A 17,763-nucleotide genomic window follows, 5' to 3' on the forward strand; every position below is an offset into this window, starting at 1 on the left:
GTGTTCCCCCACTAGAGCTCAGGTGCAGAGCAACAATGATGGCAACTGGGAAGGCACGTGTCCCCTCCCGGGGTCCAGCAGAGCCTGGTACAGTCAGGGGGCACCCTCTTTACCCAGACAGAACTTGTTCAAGCCAACAGAGAAATGAGTTGGCCCAGGGGTCGCACTCAGTGGGGAAGGTGCAGCAGAAGGTGTCTGTCTGGGGATTCAGATAGGGCTGTCAGCCTGAACCCCTTTCAGGGTCTCTACCTCGGTCAGGAGTTACCAGCCTCCCTGGCTCTTTGACCTTTTGCACAACAGCCAGCAGGAATCAGAGATGCAACCCTCCCCTAAGGTACAGGAAGGTGGGCCAGCAGGAAACAGCTCCTACTGTAAACTCCATCTGTTAAGCAGGGCCGGGAACCAAGGCCCGCAGGCTGAAGGAGCGGACTCCTGGGGAAAGGGATGTTGGTGGGGGTGTGTAGTTGCTGCAGCGGCAAAGCAAGAAACTCCGCAACAGGGCAGGGAGCTCAGGAGCTCACTGTCAGGGATAAGCTGCAAGCCCTTTCAGTGTCTTTGTTTCCCTTGCAAAGCCTGTAAGGTTAGGATTACACATGAAAAATGCTTGGAGGTGGGATTAGGAAATCCAATTACTTAAGCACCAAAGACACAGGCGTTCCAGGCCACAGAGGTAACCAGCATGCGCTCAGGTCCTAATCTCACTGTCCTTGGAATGTTGCCTCCTAAGGAACACTTCCGTGGCCCGCCAGTGTTACCTGCAAACCTTAGCCCTTCCCTACGCTCCTCCAGGATGAGGCGGCCAGGGTAGAAGGAAATGAGTATTTTTCCTTTTTTGTCTAAACTTTAGCATCTTAAATGAAAATACCAAAGATCCCAAACAAAACAAAAGAAAAAAACCTTTGCAGAGTGTGTGTAGAGGGGTGAGACAAAACAGGAGGGAGATTCCCCAGCTCATGCTATCAAAAATACTGGGATGTCTGTCCTTACAGAAATCAGGGCAGAGTTCGTGATCAGCCCTCAGAGGAAAACGGCCACCTCTGTTTTCGAGAGTCACGGCATGGATAACACTCGGAAGTCCAGGTGCCCTGGCCTGAGGCAATGAAGCGTGAGTGTCCGGCAGGGACCAAGTCCACTCCGGCAACTACAGGGGAGCCGGCCTGAGCCTCACCTTTTCTCTAAGTCATGCAGCGCACACGCGCACACGGTCCTTCCCCACAGGTTCTGACAGTCCACCATCAGAATCTGAAACTTGCAGTGATAAAAGGGCAGGCAGGAAGCAACCTTATCTACAGAAGCTGAGATGCAAGTAAAAATTTTTGAGGCACTCCAGACAGAATTCTGGGCCAGCAAGGTCTCTACTCTTTCAGTGGTGGCTTTGCCCCCAAGATGGAGTGTATGTAAGAGAGAGGTCAAAACAGAGACCCTCTGCTCTCCCAGAAGCAAAGTTCTAAAGTAACGCTGATCACGGAAGGGCCCATAAACTGTTTATCACCAGTTCCCCACAACAGAAACTCAGGAGCTAAGAGTGAGCCTTTAGAAACCGGCACGGCGAGTTGAACCTGCCGCCACATCCAAGTGCGCGCTGGCGGGACCACCTCATCCAATGGCGCACAGATTGGTCTGGATGGTGTTCAGCTCCCAAGGGGAGCCACGCACGGCTCGAGCTGCCAACTAGTTGTACAAAGCAAGACCTGTTTTGGTCTGTGATATTTTGAAGAGTAAGAAAACTGATCCTTCTCCCCTTTTAGTTTGAGAAAAACTAAATTTGGAGGCAACCTTTTCATTTTACAGAAGAAACTGAAGCCCAGGGACACTAAGTGACTGCCCCATGGCAAATGACAGAACCTGAGGATAGGAGAGCTGGGATGAGAGAGAAAAAGAAACGGGACGGCCACACTTCTCACCCTCCTCTTCCCAGCCAGCAGTCTCGCCGGAGCCCCTGAAGCAGTAAGGGCCGCAGGACCCACACACTTCGAATGAGTAGAAGACAATTTCACGTTCAAGGCAAACTGTCCAGGCACAGCATTTCCTTCCAGCTTTATCTGTATCTCAAACCCAGCACATCTAAAGCCAACATCCTCCTTTCAAAACTAAGCTATCATCCCAGTGAGTCCATTTCTGACCCCACTACCCTGATCTGTCACTGCCAGATCCCAGAAAGGCTAACTTATTACAAACAAGGTTGGCATGTTGATTCTTCCTTCAAAGTCCCTTGAGGTCCACTGAGCCCATGATGAAAGCAGACGTAAAGCGGCAGGGCCAGCTTGGAGCGAGGGGCTGGTCTGCCGCGTGCAAGTTCACAATCCCAAACGCACAGATCAAAAGCATTCACTGTATTTAAAGTAAAAAAAAAAAAAAAAAAAAAAAAAAAGATTGCCAGTGCTGGTTCTCCCACTCAGAGTCACGGTTTTAGGAAATTTAGTCCGTGTCTCTTACTTCCAGTGATACTGTGAATATCAAATAATAATGATTTCTCTTATCTCTCAGGACCTCGTACGGTACCCAGAACATGGCAAACACTCAGTAAACGGGGAAAGACACAGGGAGGAAGAAGGGGAGATAAAGTGAATGCGGACAGGGTCATAGTTCTAGACAGCATGACAATCTATAGATTCTAACTGTCTCAGCCATCCCTGTGCCCCGTTTACCCAAAGGCTTCCTAAACCAACCCACAAGGAAGCTATCTCCTCCTCATGAAAGCAGATGTAGAGAGGCAGGGCCAGCTGGGAGCGAGGGGCTTGGTCTGCCCCTTACATGCTGGTAACAAGGGGGAGTCCTCAGCTGACTTCCAGATGCCAGAAGGAAGGAGGCTCAGAGGTCAGTGAGGGGAAGACCCAAAAGCTGAGCCCAGCCAAAGCCCCTCCCCACGCTCCCTGCCCCCACTCCTAGGCAGCCAAACTGTTTGCTGCAGCCTCAGGGGCATGAGAGGGGACTTGGCAAGACCACAAAGACCAGTTCTAGCAGAAACATCCATCTACAGCTGGAGTGAGCCCGGCACCCAGGCCCCTCCTCAGCCAACCCAGCAAGGGGGCTAAGGAGCCATCACAGTGACCCCTGCAGGTGGCTCCAGGGCCCTGCACCACGGTAGGCAGGAGTGCTCTCCCTCCCACTCACCTGTCTGTCTGCCTTGCAAAGTCCTCTCCCTCTCCCATGACACTCAGAAATGCCTGGGTCACCAACAAGGTAGAGCTGAGCTCTGGGACTGTAACTCCAGCCCTCATTATGCATGGGGAAGCCGTCTTTCTCCATCCTCAAATTCAACTCTGCAATCCTCTGGGTTGGTTTCTCTCCCATTCTAGCTTGGCATGCTCACCTGCTTCCATAGCTCCCCAAGTTCACTACTGCTTGTAAATGTACCTTAGAGAGAAAAGAGTTCCTGCTAGACCCTCACAAAGGGCTAGAGAGGGGTAAAGAAGGAGCGGAGTGACCCGTGGTGTGTGGAAAGTTGAGGACCACAGATCCTTGACCAAGGAGCATTTCTGCAGTGGTCCAAAGGAGAGGCAGAAGGCGGAGATCCTGGGCACAGTTCCAAAATAGTTTCCAGACATCCTCAGCCAGCGGAGGGTTCCCATGGGGCAGAGCGTGGGAGCCCAAGAGCAGGGCAGCCTGGTGCCCTCAGCACTGGGCACGCACTCCTGTCCAGGCTGCCAAGACGGAGGTGGTGGTGACAGTGTGTGGTATGGCATGTTCCTTGGGGTATCATGGGTACACATGTAACACACTAGACAGCCGAATGACACCTTGTGTCCACCAAGCTCAACTCCATGCCCGGGCTAGGCACTACGCACACTTGACATTATAGATATTCTTGAAAGCCCGGCAGGACTCAGCACACAGTAATGAGCACGTCTCCACTGGCTGCTGGATACCGTTCACCCAGGGGGCTTACCCATCCTGCAATCCTGTGCTCATCCCGCAGGAACACAGACTGGGAGACCCCCTTGTCCTGTGTCCCAGACTCCTGGCCTCATCTGCCTTCACCACAACCTCCTGATGGAAGGGGACTTGGCAAAACTGCTTCACCCGGGGTACGTGGGCCACCATACCCAAGTGGCCACCTAAGAAAACTATGTGCGGAGAAAGGTGGCAACCAGAACAGGGGACTCAGATCCGACTGCTTGCTGGCAGTGCCCAAGCTGAGCCAAGAGGAAGCTATGATTTTCTGACAGACAACCCAACAATAACAACAAGCAGAGACACAACCTCAGAGCTTTAAAAGCACAGCCAGCACAGGCCCCACTCTGAGAAGCGGGAAGGAGGAAGGCGTGTTTGAAGGGCAGTCCTCTGGTTTTTCAAGCAGCCCTACCTCATGCCCACGACGCTAAGGGTGGAGGTGCTGGGCGGGGAGCTTCCAGCAGGACGACAGGGCCAGCAGAATACAGGCAGGAAGGAACGGAGAACACACTTGGAAAGAGCTGAAGAGAAGCCATTGCTAGGCAGGAGAGGGTGCTTTCCGGAGTAAACAAACCTGCCAGCAGCCATTCCTCCCAGCAGAGAGGGAAGCTCTGGCTGACAAGGCCAGAGACGCAGAGGGGGGAGGGAGCCGCCCACTCCCTGAGCCCATCTGTCCTCACCCCCTGACCCGCCGTCCCCAGGGTGCGGCAGAACGGGCGCACCCCGCGCGCTCCGTGCGCACAGCCCTCAGCAGCGCACAGGTGGCTACAGCTCCCTCGCCAGCAGTGGGAGGCCAGAGGAGGAAGTGGAGGCGGAACCTGGGGGTTCTGCTCCGAAGAAAGGGCGTGGAGTGAGCTCACAGCTCTCTCCTCCTCACCCACAGCATCACCAGCATCAACCACCCTCGGCCTGCCTCAGGGGCCTCCCACAGTCCCGTCCCAGGGGGTCGCCCACTAACTCCCAGCCTCACTGAGGCTTGCCCAGTTCTCCAGGGGAGCCAGCGCCACCTGACTACTCTCCTTCCCCCAGAAGCAAAATTCTTGCCCTCCCACAAGCACTTCCTGGCCTTAAGTTCCTTGGGAGGAGGCCAGGGACCCACCCTGGCTCCTGATCCACCTGGCAGCCTCACCTAGGAGCCCCTACCCCACATGGGGAAGCAGAGTCCCTCCCTGCCAGCATCCCCACCCAGGCAGCGAGCGTGACACTTCAGCACCTCCAGGGCGCTTCCCACAGTTTTCCCAGGAAGCCAGAGGACTTCCACAGAGGAAAGTCTAAGAGCATCTGGGGACACGAGCAGCTCGCCTACCTGCTACCCAAGCAACCAGATCCCCCCAGCTCCTCACAGGCTCCAGGGGCTGAAGGGAAAAGGAGAGCTGGGCAGGGGCAGGGATGGGCTCCCTCCCCGTGAAGACGAGTCCCACGCAGCCCTGCCCTGCCCACCTGTGCCCACTCCTTCCCCAGCCTCTCTGCTTCTGACCTGAAAGGCGGCCACACGGAGCTGCCTCTTGCTGTCTTCTCCACCCTGGGCCAGCAGAGGATACTGCTGAGTAATCCCAAACTCACGGCGGGTCCCCAGCCCGAAAACAGGGCAAAACCCAAGGAAACCTACTGATCCTGGTCCTTGCCAACCTGGGAGGAACATCGGTGTTTCCAAGTAATGGCTTATACTCCAGCACTCTGCCCTGCCCCAAACATCCCAGCCCTGGCCCTAAGACAGCCACATGGAGCAGCTCAGTGCCCTCTTCTCCACTTCCCACGCACCTGGTAACATTCCCTTCCCAGTCCCCCAGACACCAAGCTGTACAGTGTAACAGCAGCCGACCGCCTGCAGGATTCCCAGTCATGATGTTGCATCAGCCCCCACCCTACCCAAAATATCCTCACCCCCACCACCTCCTCTCCTCTCCAGCCATCTCCATGGTGACAGCAGCATGACTAATGACACCCTATCAGCTTCAGACTCAGGAGCGCAATTCCCCTTCCCCCTCCCCACCCCCCCCCCCACGGGATTTCTGCAGATTGGATGCAAACCAACAGTGCCAGGGACATTCTCGAGAGATTTCCAGAGGCAAGGGTGGGGAGTGGGTTATGTGTCTTAAAAAAAAAAAAAAAAACACAGTTCAACAAACCCAATCCCAACTGCACCCAAACCATCCAGCTGAGGAAGCAGAAAGAGTCCAAACAAAACCCACACAGGCCTGAGGATTCATTGGCCGCCCACACCCCCGCCGCCCCTCCCCCTCAGCGGCTGCTACACACACAGTGGGAGATTAAGGGATCACCAGAGGAGACCCTTTATTTTTATCCAATCCAGTCAAACACTTCACCCTTAACACACACACACACACACACACACACACACACACACACACACACACACGGTACCTTGACAGCAGCCCCTTGTCCCCACGGCCCGGCTCCTTCACCAGTCTTTATTTCCACCTGCAAAAGAAGCCGGAGAGACTGATGAGCCAGGCTGACACCAGGAAAGCAGCAAAGTCCCTCTGCTGCACCGCCAGCACCACCGCAGGGGAAGGGGCAGAACGGGAGGCAGGGGGCCTCCCAAAGAAAGGATAGCTGGGACCATCTTCCTGCCTCCAGCTGCCACCCAGACGAGCGGTGGATGGCTCATTCGCCTTCCAGAGTGTTTTTGTTTTCATTTCTTCTTTTTCCACCCTCCCAAGATCCAGGAGGGCTCTGCCCCTCCTCCTGCGTCCGGTCTGGCCTCGTCCCTCCCCGCCCTGCCCGCTCTACCTCGGCCGGCCTCCTCTGGTGCATCGGCCGGCGGGCCTCCCATTATCCCCGCCGGAGCGCGGAGGGAGGCACTGCAGAGGCGGCGGCGGCCAGCTGCCGGCTTGGCTCCCCTCCCCGCCGCCGGCGAGGCTGGTGTGGAGGGGGCGGCGCGCTCGCCAGCCAATCCCCGAGGCCGGCAGGGCGGGGGCAGGGCCGCCGGGGGCCGGACCTGCACAGCCGGGAGGCGGGGGCGCCGCGAGGGTGCCGTGGAGCCGTGCTGGCCGCGGCCCAGGCCCGCCGCCGCTCCCCGGCAGGCCGGGGATCCCGGGGCACCCCCGTCTCCTCCAGAGTCGGGTACCCGAAGGTAACACCCAGAGGCATCCCCAGGGTCAAAGAGGGCGGACTGCGCCGGGGGTCGAGCGGACGCGGGCGGCACCTCCCCCCTCCCCAGGCCGCCCTCTAACCCTTGGACACCGGCAAACTGCAGCTTCTCGCAGCAGCTAGGTCAGTGCCAGGCGCTGTGATAACAGCAACAGCCCTGCAATCTTCCGAGGAAGAAAACGCCTTGGCAGTATGACCCTTTACCCCGTTCTGCGGATGAGGAAACAAGGAAAGATAAGTGAAGTAATTTACCCAAGGTGACACAGCTAGAAAGCAGCGCTGGGACTCCAAGCTGGTCCGCCCGGCTCTGAAGACCAGACTCTTCACCATTATGCAGTCCTTCTCCTCCCTCCCTCCAACAGGCTTCTTCTTGAATCCCGCACTGCCTGGGGCTCAAAGCCTACCAAGTCAGCCCTGCCCTCCCTCGCACTCGAACACCCACACTCTATCCTAGGATCACTCATCCCTGGTGCCTCCCCACCACTACCACTCTCAGTGTTTCCTCCTCTTTTAGAAAGGCTGAGGAGGTGGTGCCCCTAGACCTCAGGGCTTCCCACCCCCTGTAAAGGCTGAGGAGGGGAGGGGGCCCAGACCGCAAGAGCTCTAGTCTCCAGTTCCCAGGCTCTGAGCTTTGAAAGCTGCAATACCCAGGAGACTGAAGGAGAAAGAACAGAACTGGGAGGAAAACCCTGTAATTCCCGGGCATCCCGGGGCACAGCCCACTTCACCCCATCGACTCCCTGTAGCCGAACACCCTAGAGCTCCTGCTGTCCCAGAGGGGGACTTCCGTGGACCCTGGTACTCACGATCTGGCCCAGCTCCCGGCTACACCACCCAGCTGCAGGACCTCGCGGTGGCACCTTACCTCTCTTAGCCTACTTGGCTCACCTGGAAAACAGAACTACACACAGCAGCTACCTTAAACACAGCTGTGAAGACTCTGAAAAAAATGCACACAGCCGGCCACACTGTAGGTGCTGCTAGCCACCCCTCTTACTTTCTGAGAGAGCCCACTGTGTGCTACCTCTCAGTCCCAGAAGAAGAACCTGAGGTCAGAGAGAAATGACTTACGGGACTAGTCAGGATGCGCTCTGCTACCAGCTCCTGCCCACGTGCTGCCCCCTCCCTGAGGCTCCAAGAGGGTACTCAGGATGGATGGGTTGCCTGAGGAGAGACAGCAAAGCTGGCCTCTGGTGAGGAGACTGCAGGAGGAACCAAGGCCCATACCTGCCTCACCCCTGGGGCAAAGGGTAGCCCTACTGGGCTCCTCCCCAGGGCAGGGACGAAAGCAGGTGACAAGGCAGGGCAAGGAGCAGCGTCCTGCGCTGTGTGTGGGCTTCTGCACCCCTCAGCTCTTCCCTTGGCCAGGCCAAGTGCAGTCCCTCCTTTACCCTGGTCCCCCACCCACCTACTGCACACAGCCTGCTGCTGGGCAGGGGCAGCACTGCTTGGACGGCAGCGATCAACATTGTTGCTGCCGCGGCTGCCACAGTTTATCAAGCCCCTGCTGCGTACCAGGCCCCGTGCCAACCATGCTGCGGGAGCATCTCGCCCGACTTACTCCACGGAGAATCTTGTCTCTTATGGGGAAACGGGCTTAGGGATGTCAAGTTACTTGCCCGTCAGCACCCAGCTGGTGAGTGGTGAGCCAGAATTCTAATCCAGGCCCTTCTCATTCCTGTTCTCTAACCCCCTCTCCCTGCCAACCCCAGGGAAATGCACAGGGGGACGGGGTCACTCGAACCAGACCACTTCCCTTTAAAAGCTATGCGTCTGAGGAAGGTAGTATTTTCATGCCTCAGAAACTTGGTGACGCTGCTCCTTGCCTAGGTTCCCCTGCCTCTCCCCAGCTGGGAAGCTGCTATGCTGCCAGGCTTAGCCTCCCTCTGCTGCCTCCCCAGCTCATCTAGCCCAGGAGCACCGCTCACCCCTCCCAGGACCTCGTCTCGAGCAGTCGCAACCAAGCGCAGTTATTTATTTACACGGCCGTCTTCCCCACGTGGCCAGGGGCCCCGTCTTCCCCGCTCACTAGGTTCTGCGCAGAGCTGGAATGTGCTGAGCTGAGTTTCTGCACAAGGAGGGAGGAGAGGCAGGGGGCCGGGCACTGAGATGCAGAGGCCACTCTCCTGGTTGGCCTTCTCTCTAAGGTCCCCAAGGATAGGAGAGACCCTTGCTCTCCTGGGAGGACATGACCTGCCACAACTGAACTGTCGCTGAGGCCCAACCTTGTTCGGACAGCACACATCTTCCTCACGAGCCTGCAGAAGCCACCCGGACACTCTGCTTGAACCAACCCCCTGCCCCAGTGCTAACTCAGCCCCACTCCAACCTCAGGTCCCCGCCCACCCCCTGGCAGCCTATGGACACCCCTAGCAGAGCCCACGGTCCCCAAGTCAGTCCACCTGCTCCCATCTCTATCCCACCCTGACCTCCTGCCCTTTTCAGAGGCACCTGGAATAGCAGAGCTCCAGGCAGTCACAGAGGTGCACGATGGGGCCACTCTGTCTCCAGCAGGGACACTCTCCACACCCCACACCTGACTCCCTCCTGTCTCTATCTGCCCCTCTTTCTACATTAGAGGCTTCACAGTGACCGACCCAGAGGTACTCGGGGCCCCTCTACATGGGGCCTGAGGGTCCCTGCCCACCTTCCATCATGACTCCTAGACCCCACTGCACACCCAGTAGGAGGGACAGGGCTACTGCCCTCCCCATTGGGGAGAAGTGACTGGACTGACTCACTCCCAGAACCCACAAAATACCCCAACACAGAGAACCTCAGAAACACAGATCCCACAGGCTGGAACCCACACAGATATATAAAGACTAGGAAATGGGGACACATCCAGACATAGATTCAAGGGGACTCACAGGAGCATCAAACAAGCAGCAACCTGATGTCAAGCCCTGTAACTGGAGCATGATGTACTTTATCTTATTTAACTCTCAAAACAAACCAATGAGAGAGGAACTTCCCCTGCCCATTCTACAGATGGAGAAAGGAGGAGACTGCGCAGGGCTCTCACCACCCCTCACTCACAGCAGTACAGTCGCTGCTGCCCTGTGTAGCTCAATGATTTTCTCATCAACCTACCTCTTCTAGAGTTGGCAGGGGGCAGACGGACGACTTCTCCTCCCTCGCCATGGCTGTGTCCTGAAAGAGGTCACTCCCCAGGGCTTTACTTCAAAGTTCAGGTCAAGCCCTACTTCCTCCAGGAAGCCTTCTCGGGTTACCCTAGTCCTCTGCCAGCTGACAGCACTCCTAAGGTTTCTCATTTGATGCTTAGTGCTGCTATTTGTCTTCCTGTGTGTCCTGCCTCTCCAACCAGAATGGCTAGAGCTGTGCCTCTTCAAAGCCCCTGCGGGGTTTTGCTCAGCATTCCACACGCTGAAGGCACTTGGAATCGACCGTGGGGGAAGCCTGTGACCTTCCCTTCCCTCTCCATCGCACAAAGGATCCTGCCAAAGAAACCTAACACCCCCTCCACCTTCAGAGCCTATGTTTGAAGTCACCGGTGTCCACGCATCAATTTCCACCCAAGTAATTGCAGCCCATCACACACACATCATCCCCTATATTTGAAACTCTTTGCGGTTGTCATGGGAACTGCCTTTGCCTTCATTCACTGATCAGGCCTCACAATTAGCTTTGGCAGCGGAAGTCTGTATCAACGGCAATGGCAGGGAGGAGAAAGCCGAGGAGGAGGAACAGCAGCAACAGAAAGGGTGCTCCTCCGTGGAGATGCAGCAGAGCCAGACTGAGCCCAGGCACCAGTGATGTCAGAGGGAAAACAGAGCCAGCCAGCCAGCAACTCCCCGCACGCTCCCACATCAACAAACAGAAGGCACTCAGGCCCCTCAGGCTGACCGGCGGCGGCTCTGCCCACGCCCCACCTGCCCTCCTAACTGCTTGTAAGACAGTCTTATATCAGATGAACCGCATTAGGTTCTCCTCACCCCAAATTCAACAGCCTTGGAGCACCAAATGTTCCAAGACCCAAGTAAATAACGCAGAGCCTTAACAGGTCATTGAGAAGGTAGGGACAAGAAAGCTGCATGATTTAAAAACTGGGGGACAGCCCCAGGGGAAGACTTCCCAGAGTAATTAACACAAAACATCTTACCTTCCACCTTGAGGATCCATGGACACCCTCAGGTGGCGCCCTGTGGCCTGTCTGCGTCCTTCCACACCCCTGCCACCAGCCGCAAGCATCCGAGCGGCATCTCTACACACCTCAGGTTCAGGGCAGGTGCCTCCCTCCTCCTGGAAGTGCCCCCCCATCCTGCACATATCACTATGCTGAAACTCTCAAAACATGTCCCTTTCCTTCCACGATGGGCTCTCTGGGCCCAACAGTGACTAAGGCCCGTCTCTGCCCTACGGCATCCCTCCCTTATAGCCCTACCAGACTGTACTGTAATTATTTGTTTCCATGCTCGTCTCCTTCCCCAGACTGCGAGCTTGTTAAGGACAGAGCAAACGCTGCCTCCCCTTTACCGGCGGCTCAGGCTCAGCGCCGCGCCTCGGACGCAGCCAGTCCCAGGCGTGATTTGCTAAGAGAGCCGGGAAGGCAACTTGCAGGTCTACCAGTCAAAGCAGATGACGTCGGCCTCCGGAAACTGAAGTGACGCCAGGGAGAGGCGCTGCCCTCCCCCAGCACAGGGGACGCTGGAGATCCTGGGGCTGGGGAAACATTCCCAGAAGGTGCCTCTCCTCCTCCTCACAGCTCTTCTCACGCTGGCTCCCGACGCCCCGACCCCAGCCTGCAGCATCAACAGTCCCAACAGGACCCAGCCTCCCAGAGAAAGGATGCCATCCGTCTCTTCCAGGGCGCCAGGACCACTCCCAGCACCAAGGAGAGAAGCGGGGCACCCAGCGCTCACCCTTACAGGGCAGAGCAATCAATAAAAAGTAAGGCACAACAAAATAAGAGCAGGGAGAGCCACCCTACGTCCCTCTCATAAGAAAAGCTCAGAAAGGAACAGACTCTAGTCCAGTCTACCTGCTTTTGACCCAGCATCTCCGCACCCCGCCTGGAGGCTTCCTCCCGCAGTAACGATGGGGTGCGGCACGACGGGGCACATGCAGTCTGGCAAATGTCCCCAGGTGACTCTACCCAGTGCAACTCCCCTTCCATCAGAGTCTAAAACTGCCGCTCTGGTGGAGAGGTAGAGCACTTGCTCAGCGTGCACGAGGTCCCGGGTTCAATCCCCAGTGTCTCTGTTTAAAAATAAACAAACAGAACTGCTGCTCTACCGGTAGTGGGAGATGCACTGTCCTCTAAAAGCTCCCTGGCTGGGTGGGCGGGGGGGCCACAACGGAGCTGGAACTTGTACAGGTCAGAGCCAGCAGTGCAACAACAGAGCCTGTGTGACCTGAGGCAAGGAAGCAGCCCCCAGGCCTGTGGTCACCAAAAGGCTGGCCAGTTCCCTCACACTGGGCTGCTAGCTTTCTTTTTTCCCTCCCCCAGTGACTAATAAAACCTCAGGTTATCAGCTTCCCGATGCAAGTGACAGGAGACGAGGCCACAGAGGGGTGTGTCTGCTGCAGGTGGGCCAGGAGCCTGGGCCACGCACAGAGACACCCAGGCAGAAGGCCACAGCAACCCTAAAGGGCCCCCCAGCTGGGATGCAGCAGGGCTCAAGAAGATGAAGAGGTCCCTTTCCTTTCCAACACCTCCTCTCTTCCTCTGCACCCTGCCCCTGATCCACAAGGGAGCCGGAAAGACGTGATGCGGAGGGGAGGGAGAATTCGTGACGACTCCTGAGACCCCTCATGTGGTCCTTCAGCTCACCCAGTCACCACACGGCCTTCTCCAGAAGGAGAGGCCCAAGGCAGAGGGGTGAGGGCTGACTGCTAACGCTGGGGTCGGTGCAGAAGCAAGTTTGGGGCCAGAAGTAAATGTGGGCAAGGTTCACCAGGGCTGCTGGGCAAGAGTGTGGGCGGGAGAAGCCACTTTCCCCCAGGGAGCCTGAGAGAGAGACCTTGGATGGGGACCCACACTTCACTCCTACTGTTTTCCCCACAGCATATAATTAACACATGGCCCCGTGCCTTCAAGGAGAAGCAATGAGCTTTGCCATGGGTTAGAACCCAGGAAAGTACTGCTCCCTCCCATACCCCTGACCACTTACCTGGGAGTGGGAACAGGGGCCCTAACCCAAAAACATCCTTCCAAGCATAGCCAACTCGGGCAGCTATTTCCCCGACTCAGAAACAGGCTTCAGGGACCACGCAGGGGAACTCCATGTCCCACAGAACTACCCCAGCGATGAAAACACTCTGTGCTGTCCAACACACGAGCCACCTGAAAGGCGGCCAGGGTGACTGCATTACCAAATTTAATTTTATTCAGTTTTAATTGATTTGAATTTTAGTAGCCACACTTGGCTAATGGCTACCACACTGGACAACTCAGGTAGAGCATGCTTCTTAAATGTGAGAAGTCATGAATAACTCTTGAGAATCGGCTGAAAACCAGGGACTCTCTCCCATGAGTAAACACATCCCCTGCACATTCACACATTTGGCTGAAATTTTCAGAAAGTTCACAGACTCTGTTCCAACCCAGGTCTGAGACTAGGTCTAGAACTTGACCAGAAACTTTTATGACCTAAAAGTAATGTTTCTTCTGCAATGTAGTCAACAAAGGAATACAAGGTAGGCCTGGTGTTTCACCTCCCGTAGCTTTAGCAAGAGACCACTGAGTGCAGGAGCCTCCACCCGACAGGACGTTCTGGCAACATCCCAGCCAGAACATCCAGCCTCTCCTCGGACCCATGCTGGCACAGGGCTGGCTCCTCAGTCTTGGAACAGTTATAAATGCCAGACAACTCTTTTTTCAAACATGGATTCAGTCTACCTGCTTATAACTTCTACTCTCCAGAGAATTTCTGCCCACTCCCTACACGAAGGAACTGACTCCCTCGTCCACGGAGGACTCCTCTTAGCCCATGTTCTTTTCCTCATTTCCAAGTTGAATGGCCCATCTTTTTCTGTTGTCGGGCATGTGGCCACTCTGACAGAGCTCCTAGAGACAGGCTGTTCACAACCCTTCTAGAATCTCAGCTTTTCCCACCTGCTAGGAAGCCAGGGTTCCTTAACCGTACATTTCTTTTCTGTGTTTAAAACAAGTACAGGACTTCAGATTTACCCTGATTAAATCCCACTGAGTTCAGTTAAGGTCCTTGGCTCCAGACTGCTCCAATCTCCTTAACCCCTCGATCTGTCATTCAGCGTAACAGCCGCATCACCACTTACCACCCCCCCCTCACCCGCCCGCTGACCTGCCCTGCTCCTGCCCACATCTTATGAAGAGGACACACAAGTCCAGCTCTTAAGCCCCCAGGCCCTTCCCTGAGTCCCCGGGTTCCAGGCATGTGCTCCTCCTCTTCACAACCACCACCAGCTACTACTCCCTCAGGGGGCTCCAAGTTAGGCTGCGAAACAGCACACATCTTCTGGGAGCCCTTTCCTGACTGTTCTCAGAACACACACACACACACACACACACACGTTCTTAAAGGCTACTTACTGTAACTCACTAGACTAGAAGGAAATGGACTCCAGAAGAACAAGACTAAACGTGGGGTGAATCTTAAGCTGTTCCTGTCTCCCTGGCCTACAGAACAAAGAAAGTGTTGGGTCATCCTCCTTACCCTTGAGAATCGGCTGAAAACCAGGGACTGGCGTTCTTTACCTATGTTCATCAAGGCTTATTTCTGTCCCCTTCTCCAGCCACAGAAGTGTCACAGACCAGCTCCTCAAACCCTCATGGACATACAAATCACCTGGGAATCTGGTTAAAGTACACATTCTGATTCAGTAACTCTGAGAGAAGGCCTGAGATTCTGCCTGTCTGACAAGCTCCCAGAGGATGCCAATGCTGGTCCACTGATGAGCAAGGTGGAAGAATGGTTATGAACCATTCCGGTGCCCTAAGACTCAGGTGAGCAATTTGCAGTAAAGAGTCCAGGTGGGTGCCCATCCTCTCAGCTCTCATCTGTGTCAGAGGAGTTCCACTCTAACTACACATTAGATGCACCTGGAAAGACCCAGCCCAACTGGGTCCACCCCAGCCCAAGCTAATCAGAATCCCTGGGGACAGGACCCAGGGGATCCCAATGTGGAATCTCGGATCCACACAGTTGATAAAAAGTTTGAACAAGGCAGTTATACCTGTGCCCTCTCTGCAGGATGACTTTAAGTAAGAAACTGGCCCTCTGATCTGTCCAAGCAGTTGGCAGGAGATACCATCATTTATTTGCAGAAATCCAGATCCATTAGTCTGACCGGGCTACTTTGCAAAGAACCACGGGGACCGCCGAAGCTCACCACTTGCCTTTCTAAGTCTCACAAACCACCTTTTAACAATCTGCTCTAGCACTGTCAAAAACTGACATGTCGTTTATAATTTTCAACATCTCCTAGAAAAATTGAACTTTCTGCCTGTCTTCTGGCCCTCTTTCAATCATGATTCCATAAAGATGTCATTCCGTGAGTGTATCTGGAGGTGCTCGGTAGGGAGTGAATGACTCAGATGCAGGTCGGGCAGCTGGCTCTTCCCTTGCTAACCACACATGCCATGGTCTTTCCCCAGTTTACACTCCCTGACACAACAGGGACCCAGGGGCTGCTTTTTCTCTGTCACTAGTTCTGCTCCTGAAGTTGTAAGGCTACCCCTTCCCTCTTGTTCTTGCTGGGAATATATGAAAGGCTTTTATTGTATTGAGCATTTTCCACGAGCCTCAGCACATTCTGGCCACCAGACTCTCTGATGCTCCTCTTAAAGGGTTAGACTACGCCTGAATGGCACCCCCTCTCCATGTAAAAAAGCCTGGTCTGTACCATCTGCACTCACTAGACAGCAGCCCAAGCAGCCACGCAGATGGTTCAGATCGTCCCCAGTCCCATCACCTTCCTCCTTAGGGCACCATTTAGGACTGTTAAGTCAGCATTTCCTTTTTTAAAAGCAATCCTATCCCTCCAGCTAACTTCCCTAAACTCTAAAGTCTGCAGCCAGGGTATTAAAAACTGTTTGCATCTAAAAAAATTTTCTACAGTCTATGGTAAACACCTCCCCTTGCCTAGGCTTCTCTCCAGATTCACAAATGCTGAGATGGGGCCCCTTTCTCTAAAGTGTCTCTTCACTTCTACTCTACCAATCAGTTCTCCCTTTGCTAGTGGGAACTCGGCTTCCCTCCACACAGCCTCCATCTTCAGGAAGACAGAACTACCAGCACGCGAGGCAAGAACTGTCAGGTGTTCTGATACTGCTGAGACAGCCTCAATCCAAGGTATCTTGTCTCAGAACTGGCACAGAGCTTTGCTTCAGCCACTAAACCCACCTGGCTGAGGGCTAGGCGTGCTTCTCACAACATGCACAGTTCTCTCTCCATTTTTCACCCACGATGCTCTCAGTCACGCTTCCAATCTATGCATGCATTTTTCCATGGAGTATTTTTTCTTCCACAAAGGGTTTTTCTCCCACCCTCTTTATCAGATGTTTACTACCGTCACCCACGAGCAACTTCTCAGTCAGACCCTGGGCCACAGCTCCTTGCTCCTGGGTATCCAGCCTCCTCCCCCAACAAAGAGGCTGGCAAACTCCTCCCTCCCTCAGTTCCAAGAGCAAGCAGAGGATGTCTTGAATTAAACATTTAATTTGTACTGCATTCTTACAATTACAGCTCAGAGACTAACATACACAATTTTTATGCATAAAGATTAATTCTTTTCTAGATGTTCTAAGAGTGCTCTGTCACCATGCACCAATTACCTACTAGGTACCAGACATTATGCATATTTTATCTCAATTAATCCTCACAATGAAGGGTTACTCCATTTGATGTAAGAGAAAACTGATGCACAGAGCTTGCTCTGGGGTCGGAGGCCTACTGTATCTCCACACCCACCAAATCCTACTTTTCTAAGCAGCTGCCATGTTGTGCTTCAAGCCACCACTCAGGTGAAAAGAATGTGGAAGTCAAACAGCCTCCAATATCAGCCTAGGATCTAAATCCTTCCTGGAACTAGGAATGAAGACCTTGAGACAGGAATGAGCCCCTTCAGGTGTGTTACCTCACCTTAGGGCCCAGAGAAGCAGTCACCTGCCTCTGTGATGGACGGGACCATCCCAGAGGGCTGCCTCGAGTCTTCAAACACTGAGCTTTTCTGAGTAGGGGGACTGCAGCACCACCACCACCCGCACTGGGGAAAAAAGTGAGGAGCAGGGAAGGAAGACAAGGAAGGCAAGATGATGCCCCCCAGCTTACAGGATGACACAAAGCAGCTGGAGGTGCACAGCTCAGAGGAAGCCCCAAAGGAAACCAAGGGAGGTGGAGACAGGATGGAGGTGACGAAAGGGTGTCCAGAAGAGGAGACGCCGGGAAGCAGGGATGCAAGGAGACGGTCTGATTCCCAAGAGGCTCCTAGGATGATGCTTTGCCTTGTCCCACATGAAGCGTCAGGGCAAAATTCTAAAGTTCTGTTTCTGAGGAAAGTGTCTCCTTTCCTGACCTCCCAAATCCTTGGACATGTCCCCTCAACTACACGGCTGCTCAGACCTAGTGGCGAAGGTCTCGGCAGTCCCCTGGGGGCTGTAAACGCGGGGCTGGTTCTCCGGGCTCCCTCACTCAGGCACGGCCTCTCCGGCCTGTCAGCTCTGCCAAGAATACATTCGTCAGGGCAGGGTAGCCTCACAGCGGTTCGCACGCTTTCGGTCGTCACAGACCAATTAAAAAAAAAAATTGTGAA

The 17,763-nt window shown here is 54.9% G+C and overlaps 1 protein-coding gene across 1 annotated transcript in view; it reads right to left on the reverse strand.

The window, feature by feature from the left end:
* TET3 (tet methylcytosine dioxygenase 3) overlaps window positions 1-17,763 on the reverse strand; it is a 93,537-nt gene that overhangs the window by 71,764 nt on the left and 4,010 nt on the right. Inside the window, 1 exon segment of the mRNA XM_032497882.1 lies at window positions 6,280-6,336. Coding sequence (XP_032353773.1) covers window positions 6,280-6,336 — 57 coding nt within the window.

The sequence above is a fragment of the Camelus ferus genome, chromosome 15 (assembly GCF_009834535.1).
Source record: "Camelus ferus isolate YT-003-E chromosome 15, BCGSAC_Cfer_1.0, whole genome shotgun sequence".
NCBI classification, from domain to species: domain Eukaryota; kingdom Metazoa; phylum Chordata; class Mammalia; order Artiodactyla; family Camelidae; genus Camelus; species Camelus ferus.